Source organism: Sceloporus occidentalis, unplaced genomic scaffold, assembly GCF_023333645.1.
Source record: "Sceloporus occidentalis isolate IW3139 unplaced genomic scaffold, rSceOcc1.0.p SCAF_1, whole genome shotgun sequence".
NCBI classification, from domain to species: domain Eukaryota; kingdom Metazoa; phylum Chordata; class Lepidosauria; order Squamata; family Phrynosomatidae; genus Sceloporus; species Sceloporus occidentalis.
This window is the reverse complement of record NW_028316981.1, coordinates 180,494,437-180,511,481: the sequence shown is the minus strand read 5'-3', so window position 1 is coordinate 180,511,481 and position 17,045 is coordinate 180,494,437. Positions and strand designations below refer to the sequence as shown.

The 17,045-nt window shown below is 42.6% G+C and overlaps 1 protein-coding gene across 1 annotated transcript in view; it reads right to left on the bottom strand.

Moving 5' to 3' along the window:
• The window catches only part of LOC149322922 (constitutive coactivator of PPAR-gamma-like protein 2), a 42,016-nt gene extending 29,820 nt beyond the window's left edge, over positions 1–12,196 (bottom strand). Inside the window, exon 1 of the mRNA XM_089484792.1 lies at positions 11,512–12,196. Coding sequence (XP_089340918.1) covers positions 11,512–12,084 — 573 coding nt within the window. The 5' untranslated portion in view covers positions 12,085–12,196. The remainder of the gene's footprint in view (positions 1–11,511) is intronic.
• Between the last annotated feature and the right edge of the window lie 4,849 nt (positions 12,197–17,045).

Below are 17,045 nucleotides of genomic sequence, written 5' to 3'. Positions count from 1 at the left end.
GGAATTGAAAAAACTAGAAGAAATGATAAATCAAAATAGAGATAGTGATAAGATTAGGAAACGGTATACGCTACTAAAGATTAAAATGCAACAAAAAAACACAGAGGAACTAGCCAACAAGTTAAAATTCTCTAGACAAAAATATTTTGAAGGAGCAAATAAAACTGGAAGATGGCTGTCATATAAACTGAAAAAAGAAAGAGAAAATAAAAGGATAAACAAAATCAGGGTAGGAGATAAAATTATTACTAAACAAGGCAACATCATGAAGGCTTTTACAGCATACTTTAAAGAAGTATTTAAAGATAATAGAAAGGAAGGAGACATAGTTGGGAAAATAAGAAATTATTTGGGGAAAAAAAGAATAAGCAAATTCACAAAGGAACAGATAGAAGACTTGGAAAGACCGATAAATAATGAAGAAATTAAACAAGTAATAAGATCATTGAAGGAAGGTAAATCCCCTGGGCCGGATGGCTTCTCTCCCTTATTCTATAAAACCTTCGAAGAAGAAATGGTGGAGGCGTTAAATATAGTGTTTAATAAAATCAGAGAAGAGGGTACGCCAGACACGTGGCACATTGCTAATATTTCTCTCATCCCGAAAGAAGGAAAGGATAACACGATCATGTCAAACTATAGGCCAATAGCCTTGTTAAATGTAGATTATAAAATATTCACAGGAATATTGGCAAATAGATTGAAAAATGTTTTGTGTAAGATAATTAATAAAGATCAAAACGGCTTTTTGCCAGAAAGACAACTGAGGTACAATATAAGAACGGTATTAAACATAATAGAATACTATACAATACATAAAGATAAAGAGATGGGTCTGATTTTCGTTGATGCTGAAAAAGCTTTTGACAGCGTATGTTGGTCATTTATGTTGAATGTTTTACAAAGTATGGGTATGGGACCATATTTTTTGGCAAATATATCTCAATTATATAAAAGACAGAAGGCTCAGTTAATAATTAATGGTCAAAGAACTGATTATATTCCTGTAGAAAAAGGGACAAAACAAGGTTGTCCACTCTCTCCCTTACTCTTTATAATATGTCTTGAGGTTCTTAACAATGCAATAAGAGACAATGAAATAATCAAAGGAACTAAGATTAAAGGATACGAATATAAGCTCCGCGCTTACGCGGATGATATGATAATAATCTTAGAAGAACCACTAAAAAGCATAGATACGGTGTTAATGGAATTGAAGGAATTTGGAAAATATTCTGGTTTTAAAATAAATAAAGAAAAAACTCTGATGATTACAAAAAATATGAAAAAAGAAAAAGAGACAGAATTAGCCAGTATCTCACAGATTAAAGTGGTAAAGACTGTAAAATATTTAGGTATTTGGCTGACGAATAAAAATTTAGACATATTTGATAATAATTATAAAAAAGTTTGGTTTCAAATCAAGAAAGACCTACAGACATGGAATAAGATGGAATTTTCTTTGTTGGGGAGAGTGGCAATAATAAAAATGAATGTATTGCCGAAACTAATGTTCCTCTATCAAAATATACCCATCATTACTAAGGACAAAATGTTTACGGACTGGAATAAAGAAATAAAAAAGTTCCTGTGGAAAGGAAAAAAGGCAAGAATCAAACAAATAATTTTAAAGAAAGATAATGATAAAGGAGGATGTGCCCTACCAGACTTAAAGATTTATTTTTGGGCTTGTGTGCTTGTGTGGATTCAAGAATGGATGAAAGTGGATAATCCTGACCTATTAAGCATTGAATCATGTAATATGAGATATGGGTGGCATGCCTACTTATGGTATCAAAAGCACCAGATAAATATAGACTTTATGCATCATGCGATTCGCAAACCGTTACTAAGAATATGGAATATAATTAAAAAACGCTACTACCAAAAAACGCCTCTTTGGGTATCAACCCAGGAGGCCTTCTTTGGAAGATGGGAAAAAAAGAAGGACTGGATAAGATATAAAGACCTTCTGAAAATAAAGGAAAATGGAGAAATAGATTTAAAAACGAAGGAAGAACTTGAAAAAGAAGGGAAAAATATACAATGGTACGGATATTTACAAATAAAATCTAAGTATAAAGAAGACATAAAGAAAAATGGATTTGAAACAACAGAAAATAATTTGGATAAAATTTTAAGGGGGAAGGAAAAAGGCAAGATTGCCAAAATATATAAAGAACTGATGAGTTATGATCTGGAAAGGGAAAATGTGACTGATAGTATGACAAAATGGGCGCAGGAGATAGGACGTACGATATCTATGGACAATTGGGAAAGAGCATGGAGAAAAACAGCCAAATTTACGGTAGCACAAGATCTAAAGGAAAATTATTTGAAGGTTACTAATAGATGGTATCTCACGCCAGTAAAAATTGCTAAAATGTATAACTTAGGTATGAATAAATGCTGGAAGTGCGAAAATGAGAAAGGAACACACTTTCATATGTGGTGGAGTTGTTGGAAAATTAGAAAATTCTGGGAAAAGGTGCACCATATTATACAAATAATGTTAAAAATACAATTCTCTATTAGACCAGAAGTGTACTTACTGAATATGACCTCTTTCTTAGGAGAAAACAATGAGAAAAAATATTGGAAAATCATGTTATACCTCATATCTGCTGCTAGAATATTAATTGCAAAAAATTGGAAGAGTAAGGTGTTACCAAGTATAGAGGAATGGCTATATAAAGTTTTGGAATTAAAAAATATGGACATTTTGACATCTATAATAAAAAATAGGAATGAAGAAGTGGAAAACTGGAAAATTATAGAAGACTTCTTGAAAAAATATTGGCATTTAAAAGATTAAGTAACACGATGAGTATAACACTCCATAAGGGGGAACTACTGAAGAGTAATAACGTGAAATTAATAAGATAAAGCATTTCTGTGAAAATTGTAAACATTGTATATATATATGTAAGGATGAGACTGATTTTGTAATCTAAAAGTGTAATTGCGGGAAACACAGATAATAAGATGTAATAGATATGCAACAGAGTTGTTGTAATGACAATGAGGTTGTATAATTTTAACTCAAAATAAAAAAAAAAAAACAAATCATTACACTTAAATGTGGGGGGGGGGGGGAAACATATTGTTGACCAACCCTTCAAAGGGTCAGGTAACCAGGACCTGGAAGTCTTGAGGGCTGAATATAATAGGGCTTTGGGCTTGCCTTTATTTGCTTCACATCCAAAGAGAGGTGTATGTGCACGAATTTGTAAATGAGAAAGAAGATGCAGAGCTGAAATTCTCAAGATTCTAACAGAAAAACTTTCTGCTACATTTTAGAGCAGCTTAACACCAATGAAAACATTCAGTCTTTGGATGTCACCAGTAGCTACGGTAAATTTCTCCATCTTTTATCACAATACTGAAACCACCTAAAGGAAAAAAACTGCCTGCCACATAGAAAAAGAGCAAGACAAGGAAGAATTTTGGAGCCTTTCTTTAATGCTGTTTCAAAATACTAAAGCACTTGCAACACATTGACTCAGTATTGCTTACAAAAGCCCTATGAAGTGCAAGCAATTCATATTTCAAACAGCATTTTAACCCTGTGAGGGTCATATTAAACATGTGATACATTCAGAGCAACTTGGCGACTTTTTTTTGTTTGCATGAATATTTGGATTTCAGCTGCCACAACCAAGTCCTGCACTAAGAACTACACAACACCATGCTCTAAAGCAATTCTCCAATTCTTCATCCCCTTCAGGGCAGCATACTCCTTACACACCATGCTGGAGAAACAGCAGGAGGAACAAGAAAACGGTGGTTCTCTTATGCTCCCTTATATTATTTCAGCCAAGGTCCTTCTCCTATCTGCTAGATACATCACTTGCCATGAAGTAGAAATATTCAAATGCATTTTGATTGGGACTAGTAGCCTTTCCCAAATAGGTAAACTGGTCTAAACCCTAATATTCCAAACATTAATAGCTAATGGCAATCTCAAGGCACCGGGTTGGAGAATGTGCTTTACAGTGCGGGTTTTAATTCTTATTGTTGTTGCTGTTGTGTGTCATCACGTCATTTCTGACTTATGGTGACCCTAAGCAGACCCTGTATTGTGTGTTGTTTTCCTGGCAAGATTTGTTCAGAAACAGGGCTTGCCTTTGCCTTCCTCTGTTCTAATTTTTGGAAATATCTATCTTTTCCCTGTACCCAAAAATTACCAAAGAAAATCCAGTTGCCCCTCCATTTTTGTGGGGGATTTATTCCAGACCCCCCCCCCCAACCGCAAAAAGGGAAATTCACCTATATTCAAGCCCCACTGGCTTGAATGGCAGTGCACGCCTGCGGCCATTCATGGGCGCACACCATTAGTGCACACCCCATTTTGTCCCCCTCTGTTTGCTGCCAACAAATGGGAGAGGGATGCAGACTTCAAGTCTGTGAAAACTGAGGGGTGATTGTACACATACAAGTATGCTTTAGGTGCTAAAAATGAAAGAATTGTGGTTTATTTCTTTACATTTCAAGCCCAGGAATTATTGAAACCCCAAAACCTGCAAAAGCTTTCAAACACTAAAAGGTGGGGGACAGGCAAGAGTAGACAACTGTTTTATGTGCCACACCAACTTACATTTTTTAGCAAGCAAAAAAATATTTATATCCCACTTTTCCCCTCCCTGATACTAGAGTTAAAAATGACATGTGAATTAGCTTTTCTAAGGGGGGAAACAGCACACAGTTATAATAAATTCAACTTCTATGGGGACGTTTCATTGATTTCATCCACTTGCCCAAAACAGATGACACAAACATTCCTGATATTATTTTTGATCCCAAAGAGACAAACATCTCTCAGTCATTAGTGCATATCATTCTTTTTGAGGAAGATGTCTAATAAAACACACTGGCCTTAGAAGTAGTGACAGACCTTCACCTTGGAAAGAGGTCCATTATATAGCACAAAATGTTTCAGATTGGGATTAAGAAATGGTAAACCAACTTTCCCCAACTTGGTGCCCTCTAGATGTGTTGGACCAAAAAGACCCAACATTCCCAAGCAATTTTTCAATTCATTGGGGAAGAGGTTATAGGAGTTAAAGCCCAATCTACCTAAGGGATGCCAGATAGGGGAAGGATAAATAAATAAATAAATAATAAATCGTTTATTTATAGCCCGCCTTTCCTTGAGATCAAGGCAGGTTACAACATCTTAATAACAACAAAAGATAAGTATGAACATCAATATACAACAATTCAACATTAAAAGCAAGAATTAAAAACACAAATTAAAAACCATACAAAAACTAGCCAAAGTGCAAGTGCAAAGGAGGGGGGAAGGGAAGCGTTACAACAACTGGGGGAAAGCTAGTTCGGTTTTGAGTCTCTTCCTAAAAAGGTCAAGGGAGGGGGTCAAGAGGAGCTCTTTGGGAAGCAAGTTCCATGACTGCGGGGCTGAGATTGAAAACGCCCTCTGTGCAGACGCAGAGTGTTTCGAACGTGGAACCATTAAAAGTTCCTTCCCGGCTGACCTGAGTGTGCGGGGCGGATTATATGGGGAGAGGCGGTCCTCCAAGTACCCTGGGCCCAAGCCATTTAGGGCTTTATAGGTTATAACCAACACCTTGTATTGTGCCCGGAAGCGAATAAGCAGCCAATGTAGATCATGCAGAACAGGTGTTATATGGCTTGTCCTGGAACATCCAGTGACCAGCCTGGCTGCCATGTTCTGCACTAATTGAAGCTTCCGGGTTTGGTACAAGGGTTGCCCCATGTGGAGCGCGTTACAGAAGTCCAACCGAGAGGTTACCAGAGCATGCACCACCGTTTCAAGGTCCCCCCGGCCCAGGTAGGGTCGCAGCTGGCGTATCAACCGAAGCTGATAACAGGTACTCCTGACCGTCACATCCACCTGAGATGTGAGATGGAGCGACGAGTCCAGGAGCACCCCCAGACTGCGAACAGAGTCCTTCAGGGGAAGCGTGACCCCATTCAGGACAGGTGGACAAATCTCCATCCCTGGGCCCAGGGAGCCTATCACGAGTACTTCCGTTTTCTCTGGATTCAGTCTGAGTCTGTTTTCCCTCATCCAGCCCATTACTGACTCCAGACAGGCATCTAGAGGAGAGATGCCATCCCTGGTCACTGCATCAGTCAGAGACACAGAGAAACATATTTGGGTGTCATCAGCATACTGATAACACCGCGCCCCGTGTCTCCGGATGATCTCTCCCAGCGGTTTCATGTAAATGTTAAATAGCATGGGGGACAGAATGGCTCCTTGAGGGACCCCAGATGTAAGGACCCTCTTATCAGAGCACACGTCCCCCAGCTGCACCATCTGGAATCTGCCCGAGAGGTAGGAACGGAACCACTGGAGTGCAGTGCCCCCAACTCCCAACTCTCTCAGGCGTTCCAGAAGGATACCATGGTCAATGGTATCGAAAGCCGCTGAGATGTCTAAGAGCACTAACAGGGTGCTTGTAGTTCATTGGCAAGCTTGTCGGGTGAACATCTCATGCAGAAAAACACTTGTGGTAAGGAAGAACTCCTTCTAGCTGACCAAACAGGTTTTTACCAACAGGCAGAAACTTTACTGAATTAGGATGTCAGCAGGTCATATGCAGTTAAAACCCAAATGTTCTGATGGGCAAAGTAGTACCCATTTTTGAGGGCTAAAAAATTCATTTCCAAGGCTATGCTGTGAAGTATTGCCATGAGAACCGCAGGGTGTGAAGCTAAAAGAGAAGCTCCATAGCAAAGCTGAAAAGAGAAGGATTCATTCATTTTTTCCATTTACCTTAACCCGCAAGTTATTTTTAACTAATAATGTGGCAGATTGGAAAGTACAGTATCATCAAAGATATACAGGTTGAAAGAGAGAGTAGGCAAGCTGAGACAGTAGCAGCAAATAAGGTGTGGAATTTCAGGAGGTAAATAGTACTATAACCGTAAGGGAGGATCAGTAAGCAAAGGAATCTTGTACCAACTTTGAGACTAGCTGAAAGAAAAAAAAACTAGTAGCAGAAGCTTTTGTAGGCTTGCATGCATCTGAGGAAGTAGCCTCAAGTCTATGAAAGCTTATGCTATCAGTATTTTTTATTCAATTAGGACCAGATGTCCTCACCATAAAGGAGGACAAGGCACCGCAAATTGTAGGACAGTCATAAAAATGTACGTCGCTACAAAATAAAAGCTAGAAACTCACATAAATATGAGCGCATGACTCTTAGTCGTGCTCTATGTGGATGATATTTTGGAATTCCTCCTGGACAGAAGCCTGTCCTCCTGGACAGACATCCTCCTGGATGTGTCCTGAAAAAGGAGGATGTCTGGCCACCCTGCTACGGTGTGGAAATGCTACTTTTTTGGACTTCACTTATTTACAAGCTATAAAAAGGAGGAACAGTAGCAAGGTCAAGCATCTTCCTCAAGCAGAGTGATCAGGTGTCCTAACCACAAAGGAGGACAAGGCACTGCAAAAAATGTAGGACATTCAAGAAAAATGTAGTAGGACATGACCAAATAAAAGCTAAAACACTCCTAGAAATAGAAATGCTCAATTCATGCTTAGTCATGCTCAAAATGGAGGACATTGAGGTGTTCCTCCTGGACAGATGGCAGAAATGGAGGACCTGTCCCGGGGGGGGGGGGGGGAGGGGAGCAGGAAAGGTGACAAGCTCTAAAATAGTGATTCCCAAACACTGGTCCTCCGGGTTTTCTGGACTTCACCTCCTATAAGCCTCAGCCATCTCGGCCAATGCTAGGGTTTCTGGGAGCCAAAGTCCAAAACATCTGGAATACCAGAGTTTCGGCATCACTGTCCCAAACATCCTAAGGCAGGATAAAACTTGGAAAGACTTTTTGGAAAGCACCAACTGAAACATCAGCAAAAATGTGATTTAAATGCCCACTGAGATGGAACCAAGCAGAAAACGATGTTAGGTGTGCTGGAAGGGCACAAGCTGTTTCACAGAATCATGGAGTTAGAAGAGACCCCAAGGGCCATCCAGTCCAATGCAATTCTGCCATGCAGGAACTCACAATCAAAGCATCCCCAACAGATGGCCATCCAGCCTCTGTTTAAAGACCTCCAAAGAAGGAGACTCCACCACACTCTGAGGGAGTGTGTTGCACTCTCAAACAGTTCGTACTGTCATGAAGTTCTTCCTAATGTTGAGGTGGAAACTCTTTTCCTGCAGTTTGAATCCACTGTTCCAGGTCTATTCTCTGGAGCAGCTGAAAACTTGCTTGCTCCATCCTCAATATGACACCTCTTCGAATATTTAAACAGGGCTATCATATCACCTCTTAACAATCGCCTCTCCATGTGAAACATACCCAGCTTTTCTCCTCATACGGCATTATGGTTTCCAGACCCTTCACTATTTTAGTCACCCTCCTTTGGACACACTTGAGCTTGTCAACATTTTTGAATTGTGGTGCCAGAACTGGACACTGACCAAAGCAGAATACAGTGGGACTATTACTTCCTTCTAGACACTATACTTCTATTGATGTAGCCCAAAATCACACTGCCTGTTTTAGCTGCCGCATCGTACTGTTCACTCATGGTCAACTTGTGGTCTACTAGGACTCCTAGGTCCCTTTCACATATCCAGCATCCGATATCTCTGCCTTTCATTTTTTTTCTGCCTAAGTGCAGTACCTTACATTTCTCTGTGCTGAACTTCATTTTGTTATCATTGGCCCAGCTTTCTAATCTACTGAGGTCATTTTGAATTTTGATCCTGTCCTCTGGGGTATTAGCTACTCCTCCTAATTTGGTGTCATCTGCAAATTTGATACGTATGCCCCCAATTCTTTCATCTAAGTCATTGATAAAGATGTTGAATCGCACTGGGCCCTGAACAGACCCCTGTGGGACCCCACTAGTCACTTCTCTCCAGGATGAAAAGAAGCCATTGCTGAGCACCCTTTGGGTTTGGGCCGGCCAACCAATTGCATAGCCAATGTGAAGCCAAAGGCTTTCACAGCTGATGTCCATAGTTTTCTTTATTTGTTATTTTAATGTGCAATTTGTTTTAATTCTGACTTAATGTACTATTTTTGTATGTTTTAACTGTACTTTTTTTTAAATATTGTAAGCCACCCTGAGTCCCAATTTTGGGAGAAGGGCAGGTTAATAATAATAATAATAGTTGTTGTTGTTATTTTCTGAGCTATGTGGGATATTCTGTCTGAAGAACCCTCTGAAGATGCCACCCAGATGCAGGCAAAATGTCAGGAATAAATTATTCCAGAACACGGCCACACAGTCTGGAAAACCCACAGAAAACTAATTACAAATCCACCTAACCTAGCCCATATTTGATTAGAATATCATGGGGGACCTTGTCAAAGGCCTTACTGAAATCAAGGTATGCTACAGACAAAATATGGGATGTGGTGGCTTAGTGGTTAAGAAGGAAATTTTGATGAATGTAAGATCAGAAGGTTGGCAGTTCGAGGCCCGAGTGCCACATGCTGGGGTGAGCTGCTGTCACTGGTCCCAGCTTCTGCCAACCTAGCAGTTCAAAAGCATGTAAATACAAGTAGATAAATAGGCACCACTTTAGTGGGAAGGTAACAGCATTCAGTGCAGTCATGCTGGCCACATGACCACCAGAGCGGTCCTTGGTCAGCGCTGGCTCTTCAGCTTAGTAACAGAGATTAGCACCATCCCCTACAGTCGGCTATGACAAGACATTTATGTCAAGGGACTACCTTTTATTTATGTCACAACTATTGGCACTACATTCAGTGGTCTATGGGAATTAAGATTTATGAGTAATATTAGTTCAAAAAAGCATTACTTAGCAACGGAGATGAGCACCTTCCCCTACATAGAATCATAGAGTTGGAAGAGACCGCAAGAGCCATCCAGTCCAACCCCCTGCCATGCAGGAAATCCAGATCAAAGCATCCCCGACAGATGGCCATCCCCACCTGGAATATTGTGTCCAGTTCTGGGCGCCACAATTCAAAAAGGACATTGAGAAACTGGAGCGTGTGCAAAGGAGGGCAACTAAAATGGTGAAAGGTCTGGAAATCATGCCCTATGAGGAACGCCTTAGGGAGCTGGGTATGTTTAGCCTGGAGAAAAGAAGGTTAAGAGGTGATATGATATAGCCCTGTTTAAATACTTGAAGGGATGTCATACTGAGGAGGGAGCAAGCTTGTTTTCTGCTGCTCCAGAGACTAGGACCCAGAGCAATGGATGCAAGCTCCAGGAAAAGAGATTCCACCTCAACATTAGGAGGAACTGCCTGACAGTAAGGGCTGTTCGACAGTTGGTTATGAGCAGACATTCATGTTAAGGGACAACCTTTCCCTTTTTACTTATGTCACAACTATTGGCAGTAGTATATGGGAATTGCCATTTAGGAGTAACATTAGTGCAAAAAAGCATTATTTAGCAATGCAGATGAGCACCATCCCCGACAGTCAGTTAGCAATAACAATAGCAAGTAGATTTCTATACCGCTTATCAACCCACTTAAGTACTCCCTAAATGGTTTACAATATGCAAGCTAATTGCCCCCTACAAGCTAGGTAGTCATTTTAGAGACCTCGGAAGGATGCCAGGCTGAGTTGACCAGGAGCCCCTGGCTGGTACTGAACTCACTACCTTGTGGTTTGTGAGAGAGTGGCTGCAATGCAGGCATTTAACTACTTGACGTTCATGTGAAGGGACTACCTTTTACCTATGTCACAACTATTGGCGTTACATTCAGTAGTATATGGGAATTATGACTTATGAGTAACAGTAGTGCAAAAAGCATTACTCTAGAATTGTAGAGTTGGAAGAGACCGCAAAGGCCATCCAGTCCAACCCCTTTATTCTGCCATGCAGGAACTCTCAATCAAAGCATCCCTGACAGATGGCCATGCAACCTCTGTTTAAAGACCTCCAAGAAAGGAGACTCCACTACACTCCAAGGGAGCAGTGTGTTCCACTGTGGAACAGCCCTTACTGTCAGGAAGTTCCTCCTAATGTTGAGGTGGAATCTCTTTTCCTGGAGCTTGCATCCATTGCTCCGGGTCCTAGTCTCTGGAGCAGCAGAAAACAAGCTTGCTCCCTCCTCAGTATGACATCCCTTCAAGTATTTAAACAGGGCTATCCTTTGGACACGCTCCAGTTTCTCAACATCCTTTTTGAACTGTGGTGCCCAAAACTGGACACAATATTCCAGGTGGGGCCTGACCAGAGCAGAATAGAGTGGCACTATCACTTCCCAGCTTAATAATGGAGATGAGCACCTCCCTTTACAGTTGGTTACGAATAGACATCCGTGCCAAGGGACTACCTTTACCTTTTCTTAATGTCACAACTACTGGCAGTAATGTATGGGAATTGCAATGTAGGAGTAACATTAGTGCAGAAAAGCATTGCTCCGTAACGCAAATGAGCACCATCCCCTACCGTCGGTTATGACTAGACATCTGTGCCAAGGGTCTATCTACCTTTACCTTTGTGGCCCCAAAGGCACAGGCTCTGAGCAAAGCAGTGGGTGTGTGGTGCGATGTGAGGTGCCTTCTCCTTACCTTGACCCGGAACCGAATCATGGCCAGGCGTACGCAGTGGCCCAAGCAGGCCGGGGGCAGGAACCATGCCCTGGGTGGCGGCGTGCCCTTGTTGCCCACATGGCCGGCGATGAGCTGGGCGGTCTGCCTCTCGGCCTGGGCCTTCCTGGCCCACTCGGGGAGCCTCTCCTTGCCCAGGCCCCCGTTGAAGATGACGGCCAGCTCCAGCCCCCCTTGGTAGAGGCAGGCCTGGGAGAGGGCGGCCAGGTAGCCCACCATGGCGTTCCACTGGCCCCCGCAGACCCAGTCCGTCTGGTAGCCGCCGTAGAGGCGCTGCAGGGCGGAGTCGGCGTCCACCAGGAGCCGGGCAGGGCAGGGGGCGGGCGGAGGGGGCAGGGGCGGAGGGTAGGGGCCCCCAGGGCCCACCATGGCCGGGTAGCCCTGCGGGGAGTGGAAGGGGCCGCAGTAGGCCCCGCCGCGGCCTCCTCCGCCGCCTCCTCCTGCGACGGCCCTGGCCAGCTTCAAGAGGTCCACTGGGACCACGGCCCCCGGGCAGCGCTTCTCCACGAACTCCTGGAAGCCTTGGACCCCCATGGCTCCACTGCTGCCCGCCTCCGCCTCCGCCTCCGCCGCCTCCTCCTTCGCCCGGGAGAACGGCAAGGGCACGGTCCCTGCTGCTGTTCCTCCTCCAGCTCCCAAGGCTCGTCTTTATCACAGCTCCCACTTCTAGGGAATGGAGGCAGCCGCCATGTTGTCGCTTTCTTCTTCTTCGCCTCCTTTCCCCTATTCACTAAAACCCGAAGCCTGTCGGGAAGTGTAGTTTTCTTTCTGTTTTGTTTCTATTCCTCAGAATGACGTCTATGCGCTATTAGGACTACAACCCCCGGGAGGGAAGGAGGGAAAGCCGCCATGTTGTCTCTTTCTTCTTCTCCTCCTTTCCCTTCGCTAAAAACCGCAGGCTGTCGGGAAGTGTAGTTTTCTTTCTGTTTTGTTTCTATGCCACAAAATGACGTCTATGCGCTATTAGGACTACAACTCCCGGGAGGGAAAGGGGGAAAGCCGCCATGTTGTCGCTTTCTTCTTCTCCTCCTCCTTTCCCTTCACTAAAAACCGCAGGCTGTCGGGAAGTGCAGTTTTCTTTCTATTTTGTTTCTTTTCCTCAGATTGAAATCTATGCGCTATTAGGACTACAACTCCCACAGAGGATAGGGCGTAAAGGCCGCCATGTTGTCACAAGGTTTTCTTCGCGCTTTTCCCGGAGGCGCGTATGTTTGTGGGATTTGTAGGCCGAAAAGAAACGGCCCTCTCCGCAAAGGTAGGTGTAAACGGATAAAGGGGGGAAATTGAGACTACAACTCCCGACGCCCCTCAGAGGTCCGCCATGTTTTTGTTGGCTTTTTGCTCCGGTGACGTCATTCATTCAGCTTCATGGTGGGAGGGGGGTTGAAAGGAAAAAGCTTTATTGGGAATGAGAAGACTTACAAGTTCATTCAATCCCAGAGTGCTCTTTGGGTCGTGACGTCACTCTGGCGCACACGCTCACGGGAAGTGTAGTTTTGTTTTGTTTTTTAACTTACTGCGATAACGTAGAGGTGGGAGAAAGGGAGGGTTATGGAAGTATTCGTTCGAGGAACTAGGACGCCATATTGTCACGTCCCTGTAGCCGGCTCACTTTGCATGCTGGGAGATGTAGTCCGATACTACAGTTCCCGCTTCATTTAGGACGCCATGTTGAGAGATTATTACCGCCTTCTCCTCACCATTTCTAAACAGAATAATAACAACAATAATAACAATAAAGTTGTTTGTGTGCGTGTTGTGTACCTTTAAGTCATTTCCGGCTTCTGTGAGGTTTTTGGTCCAAAATACACTGCAGAAATACTGAACCCACTTTGAGGCCGCTTTAATTAACTGCCCTGGTTTAGTGCTATGGAATCCTGGGAATTGTAGTTTCTTGTGTTCCCAGAGCTCTCTGACAGAAAAGGCTAGATGTATAGGAAGGAGGAGGATAGTAGTAGCTCATGCCATACAGTAGTCCCAGCTGCCAATCCTCTTCACAAGAAAATAATAATTGTAATAATAACTCCCCTGTCAAGAAGGTTGACATCTGGGACTGCTGTGTGGCATGAGTTGTTATTATTGTTACTATGATCATCATTATCATTCCCCTGTCAAGAGGATTGACAGCTGGGATGCTGTGTGGTGTGACCTATCATCATCATCATCATCATCATCATCATCATCTCCTGTGAAGAAGACTGGCAGCTGGGGTTGCTGTGTGGCCTGAGCTATCATCATGAGCCCATTTTAAGCAAAGCCACCAGGCAGAACTAGCAGGCTGCCAAGCCCTGCACTTTGGCTGAAGAGCCTTTCTTGTAGTCTGTAAACCACATTTGTTGGAAGTGCCAATATCGTGTCATGGCTGCCACCGTCCCTCTCCCCAGGATGGTGCTGCGAATCCGCACTTGGAGGTCCCCATGGGAAAGGCAGGGCTCTGAAACACTCCCCTCTCATTGATTTTATCATTAGCGGATGTCATGGGTAAGAGATATTCCCCTCCACGTTTGCCCTGCTCTTATAGGGTTCTTGCCGCTTTTGACTTTGTTGTGTGATTTTTAAGTCTTCTGACTTATGGCAACATTAAAGCGATCCTTTCATGGGCAAGATTTGTTCAGCTTCCCCTGAAGCTGAGAGAGTGTGACTTGCCCAGGGGCACCCAATGGGTGTCATGTCCAAGCTGTGAATCAAACCCTGGTCTCCAGAGTCATAGTCTAATGCTCAAACTCACTACACCACACTGGCTTTCTTATAGGGCTTAGACTTTGTGTGTCTTTAATGTCCATTATGGCCTTAACGTTCCTAACCGTGTGGGTTTTATTGTTCTTTTTTCCCTAGCCAGCAACCCCTGGCTACACAGAGTGGCAAACCACCTCTTATGTTTCCCTATAACTGGAAGCATTGGAGCCGGATCAAGACATGCTCAGACCTAAACTATGCACAGTTTAAGAGGACCCCAAAGGACTAACTGAGGGTATAGCCACACTGCAGAAATAAAGTAGTTTGACACCACTTTAACTGCCATGACTCTATCCTGTGGAATCCTGGGAACTGTAGTTTGGCCAGGATCCTGCATTACAGTTTCAATATCTGCTGGTCTCCACCTTACACAACTCTTATACTGAATGCCACAATATTGAACAATGTATGTGGATCAATAGTCAAGGAGTGACAACCCACTGTACAATTGCAATGGGGAATGCACTGAGGGAAAACACAGAGGAGGCAATGTGCATTCACACATGACTCTGTGTACTTTAATGTGCTACTGTATGCGCGATGGCCCCACATGCACAACCTATGCCCATCTGCTCTCAGCTAGATAGAATCATTGCAAAGTGCAAAAAACGAACAAACATTTTAGTACATTTAAATGCTGTTTTTCAGTTTAATTATTAATGACTGAAACGATCAAGTAACTGATGCTGTAAACCTCATTGCTGTAATACTAACCAACAACTTACTTTAATGTTAGCACATTAATACGGACGTTTTCGAAGGTGCCAACACTCCCATATTCTCTTTCGGTTATCGTCAGTCTTGAAGTCTTTAATCAAAGGTGGGCTGTCAGTGATCTCCAGAGAAAGAAGAATGTGGAATTAACATGGTCTTACTCAGTGCAGCCTGCAAATGAAAGCAGCCCTCAATGGGAAAAATAAAGGTTTTCCACCTTTGCCCTTGACAAATGGTGGATGGTTGAGAGAAAAAAGCAGGCCACTCCATAGCCCAGCTGCTAGGCTGCCCCTTTGGATCACCTTGAGAAACACATCGGCACTTGTTCTCTTCCACAATACAGCTGAGGCAAGTGCCTCCTGGCATGGTGGCACTACCTAGTTTGCCTTTATAGTTAGGCTGGCCTTGGTTCCAAAATTGTTCTTAACACAAGCTATACATTACTGTATATTATTCTGTTAGTAATGTAGTACTGAATACATTTATATATTGTAACATTATGTACCCTAACTCCGAAACCAGAGAAACAGTTAAGATTTATTCTTACGATAATTAGAACATTACTAGTACAGATGCATTTGCGGATTTGATTATATGCGGCTTTGATTAATATGTTCTCTTTAGGAATTGCTAAGTCCTCCAGAGAAATTCTGCAGGAAGCTGACCATAGAGTTGCACTGGAGGACCTAGAAATTCATAGAGAAAATACCTCTCTAGGCATTTGTACGTCCTCCAGCATGACTCTGTGGTCAAATTCTAGCAGATGTTGACTGTAGAGTTCTGCTGGATGACCTAGAGATTCCTAGAAAGTGTTCTATTAGGTTAAAAAAGTAGTGATTTTTTTAATTGCAGCTTTTCCACTTTCACTAACTATAGCGAATGTGAAGGGCCTAGTGTATACGGTTCAATACTATCCTTGGTTTAAGGCATCCACTGGGGGGTCTTTGAAGTTATCCCCGGCAGATAAGGGTAGACTACTGTATACACATTGCCTATGCTTTTCCTTTAAAAAAGAACTTAGCAAAATCCAGACAATATTCTTTTTTTTTCAACACCGCCTTTATTTTTCTTGTTAACAGTTTAAAAAAATATTAGTTAATGGTTGTGTATAAATGAAGTCAACTCACAGCTTGCAAAAATAATAATTAAAAAAAAGACACATGGAAACAACTTCTGATAAGAGACATTCGTTTTCTACCATAAAGTCCCAGGGCTATGATTTTTCAAAAACTGACTGGGATGTTTCATCCCTATTGCAAAGAACCAGTCGCCTGCATCCTCTATGCAGCCATCTCAGCCTTGATGTCCCAAGGAGCTAGGGGTAAAATAAGCTCTAAGATTCTACTTTAAAGTATAATTTACATACATTAAGAAGAAGAAAAAACCTCTATCTGAAAGTAAGAAGTTGTCAATGTGTGTGCAGATCAAAGGAGACATTTATTCACAGCATAAAGCTGGATTTATCATGCTGTTGTATTAGGCTGACATGCTCCCCAGTAATCTCTAGCAAACACACGCAAACACACACACACACACACAACTCTCTTGGAAAAGAATATGGTAGTTCCTTCTGTTTGTTTGGATCCCTAGGAACCTGAAAGATAACTGCACTTCTAAAATGGCCATGAGAGCTTGTAGTTACAAGATTCTCTGTGGCATAAATTAACCAAAATGTGAAATACCACTTAACACCTTCCTCAAACGCTTTACAAGGCAGAATGTAAGTTGGTTCCTAGTTCTGAAAATTAAATTCATGGCCCTGAAAGGGAGAATGAAAAGTTCACCCACACATTCATTCTCTCTCCACAATCCACCATATTAATGTAGAAATGTGCCCTGCCCATGCTTGCAGCATAACCTGGGTGAACATTACCATGGATCCCAACTCAAATGTTTTCTTTTCTACTTGTACAGATAACCCCTTTCTTCCTCTGAATCTACAGATGGAAAAGGCGTGGGCTTCTTGTATAGAGGCTTTTAAAAATATTGGCCAAGGAGCCTCAAAGTACTCGCAGGGGCTTTATGAAAGTTACCAACATACAGGC